The sequence below is a fragment of the Amphimedon queenslandica genome, unplaced genomic scaffold (assembly GCF_000090795.2).
Source record: "Amphimedon queenslandica unplaced genomic scaffold, v1.1 AMPQUscaffold_13513, whole genome shotgun sequence".
In the NCBI taxonomy this organism is placed as follows: domain Eukaryota; kingdom Metazoa; phylum Porifera; class Demospongiae; order Haplosclerida; family Niphatidae; genus Amphimedon; species Amphimedon queenslandica.
This window is the reverse complement of record NW_003546251.1, coordinates 1-2,850: the sequence shown is the minus strand read 5'-3', so window position 1 is coordinate 2,850 and position 2,850 is coordinate 1. Positions and strand designations below refer to the sequence as shown.

The 2,850-nt window shown below is 35.6% G+C and overlaps 1 protein-coding gene across 1 annotated transcript in view; it reads right to left on the bottom strand.

The window, feature by feature from the left end:
- LOC105315576 (attractin-like) overlaps window positions 1-2,844 on the bottom strand; it is a 3,958-nt gene extending 1,114 nt beyond the window's left edge. The window contains exons 1-11 of the mRNA XM_020003070.1: window positions 2,784-2,844; window positions 2,429-2,686; window positions 2,070-2,339; window positions 1,773-1,955; window positions 1,373-1,552; window positions 1,215-1,286; window positions 1,033-1,098; window positions 808-951; window positions 652-734; window positions 449-530; window positions 77-348 (exon numbers count right to left, since the gene is read on the bottom strand). Of these exons, the coding sequence (XP_019858629.1) occupies window positions 77-348; window positions 449-530; window positions 652-734; window positions 808-951; window positions 1,033-1,098; window positions 1,215-1,286; window positions 1,373-1,552; window positions 1,773-1,955; window positions 2,070-2,339; window positions 2,429-2,546 (1,470 nt within the window). The 5' untranslated portion in view covers window positions 2,547-2,686; window positions 2,784-2,844. The remainder of the gene's footprint in view (window positions 1-76; window positions 349-448; window positions 531-651; window positions 735-807; window positions 952-1,032; window positions 1,099-1,214; window positions 1,287-1,372; window positions 1,553-1,772; window positions 1,956-2,069; window positions 2,340-2,428; window positions 2,687-2,783) is intronic.
- Between the last annotated feature and the right edge of the window lie 6 nt (window positions 2,845-2,850).

Below are 2,850 nucleotides of genomic sequence, written 5' to 3'. Positions count from 1 at the left end.
TTTGACTACTTTTAAAAATACATGTATACATACATTACTACACTGTATAATGCCTTTATTCACATTCATCACTAACCTTATATTGTAAGTCTGGTTTTAAATTGAACACATAAATAACTAAACCCACGTCCCCATCCCATAGGTTACTAGTGAAGTCATTACTGCTGGAATTACCAAACAACCAGCCAAACTGTGCTGTGCTCTGAATATCAGGTCTTGCAAATGAGAAGAGATTTGACGAGTTGAAGGTAACAGAACTAAAGGATTCATATCTTTCACTGTGTGAATTAGTCCCACTTATTGTCAATACATCAGTGACATTGTATAGAATAGCATAATTCTGAGATGCTGTAATAATGAAAATAAAATAATAACAATAATAATAATAATAATAATAATAATAATAATAGTTGGTTATCGTGTGCTAGTCATGTGATATGCAACTTACATCTTCCTAGGAAATATTGGACTGAAATAGATGAATCAAAACGATTCCTAGATATCTCAAATTTGACATTTAATCTGCTACTCTATAGGAGAAGAAAAGGGCACATAATAACAAGAAAAAACTAACTACTAGAACAGGCTATATATGGTACAATGTTTTGTAACTTTTATTATTATTATTATTATACAGTATATGATACTCACTGATCTAGGACGTGCAACAAAGAAATTCTGTGTTTCAACATCAGGAGATAAAAAAGTATAAATAAAACCAACAGAAAGAGAATCTGAAAAAAACAAAAAATACATTTATAATCCAAGCATACATTATGTATTGTTTAACATTATTGATCAACTCACAGTAGCAAAAGTTGGATGCATTCCCCCGATAGTTCTCAACAGCTTTACATAAAGTACAAGTTGATCCTGTCACTCCGGCATCAAGACAAGTACAGTTACCTCGGGAATTATCACAGACAGTATTGTAACCATTACAATCACATACTGGGGGAAGAGAAAGAGGAGGAAAAGAATAATCATAATGATGTACATGTATAGATAGAGGAAGTACAATATAAGACTTACCAGAGCAAGATCGTCCATTCACAGGACGACCGAAATAACCATCTTCACATGATTCACAATTAGCACCTAAAGAGAACAAACCAGACAATCATAGAAGCAGTACAATTGGTGTGTGTGGATACATACATGTACATGTGTGGGTGGATGTACATGGTATGTGAACATAATGTACTGTGAGTTACCTCTTGTGTTATTCTGACAGTCAAGACAAACTGATTGATTGATACACTCACTGTGACCATTGCAATTACACACTTTGAAGAGGATAAGAGAGAAAATTGGAATAAAGGAAGAGAGAAAAATAGAGTTAATACAATACTGAATATATGGATAAGCTTACAAGGACAGGTATCATAGAACCAGTGAGTATCAACACAGAATGATCCGTTAAGAGATTTGAGGAAACCTCCTTTACCACAAGTCCCTAGTCCAGTATCAGACTCATCTCTACACCAACCACACCCAGTCTCCGTTCTACACTCAGCACATGTTAAATGATCACTGCAGTCCTCGGTAACACCTACGATCAGAAATAATGTGATAAATGATTCTATTTGATATTGACATATCCTTATACTGTCTTTAGTGAGGCTTAAACTTTGTTTCTGATGCATATGTACATGTTCTTATGTTGTATAGAAAGTCTAAACTGATTCCAATCAAGTTTTAATTTTATATGAATTTTTAAAGTTGTTCAAAAATCAATAGATAATGTACACATGCATGTTGTAAAGATTTACTTGAGCAAGATTGAGTCCAGCCTAAACACTGTCCAAAAGGAAAGAGATAAGGATAGACTCCAGTATTTACACATTTATTAAGAGAAGAGCACCAAAGACAGTTGTTATTCTGCTGGCTTCTACAAGATGAACAAGAAGAGTGTCCTGAACAACCAGCAATGACTGAACAGCTGGTGATTGTATCTAAGAGAGAGAGGGGGAGGGAGAAAAGAAATAAATCACACTGGACTATATAAATTAAAAGTCCTATAATTAAGTATTCCAATTGTTATGCCTCCCTCTCTCCCTCTCCTTTACCATTAGATCTGAAGGTACACCCAGTTTGAGTCCAGCCACAGGCTTCATGAGCTACACAGGACACACAAGATAAATAATGTGAACAAGAATCTGGTCTAGACTCGGAACAAGATGGATCATTGCTGGTAACAGCTGTAGCAGATGTAACAGCTGTGGTATTGCTTGTAGGATCAACATATTGACACTTGTTATTGATCCAGTGACAGTCGGTGGAGCTGCTGGTATTACATGATAAGCAACTGATGTGAAGGTGACAATACGAGCCTGTGTCTGAATAAAGGAATAAAATATGTAACAATGATAATAATTATTATTAAATAAAAATGAGAGGAAGAAAAAAGATTGTGTGTGTTCTTTACCAATATTCTTCTCCAAACTAATGTCAGTACAAGTCGAGTTATTGAACCAGCGACACAATGACCCACTGCAAGAAGAGACACTATCATACTCACTGCAATCCCTTCCGACCCTAAACATCAACACATCATGAAAGGTGGAGCCTTTGAAGCCACCATACACCAGGAGAGTAGTGTTGTCAGGGGAGACCGCCGAGTAACTATAGCGACTGGCGTTGCTAGGGAGACCAGGTAGTGACAATGTCCTCCACTCGTTTTGCACTGTAAAAATTAAGAAAAAATTAGAAATATGTCCTACCTAAAACAGCAAATATATTCAAGGTACATACAATGTACATGTATATGCATAAAGGCTCACATATATCATATAGAACTAGATCAGAGCTAAAGCAATCATTGCTTGTAGTAGTGTATCCACCAAAAGA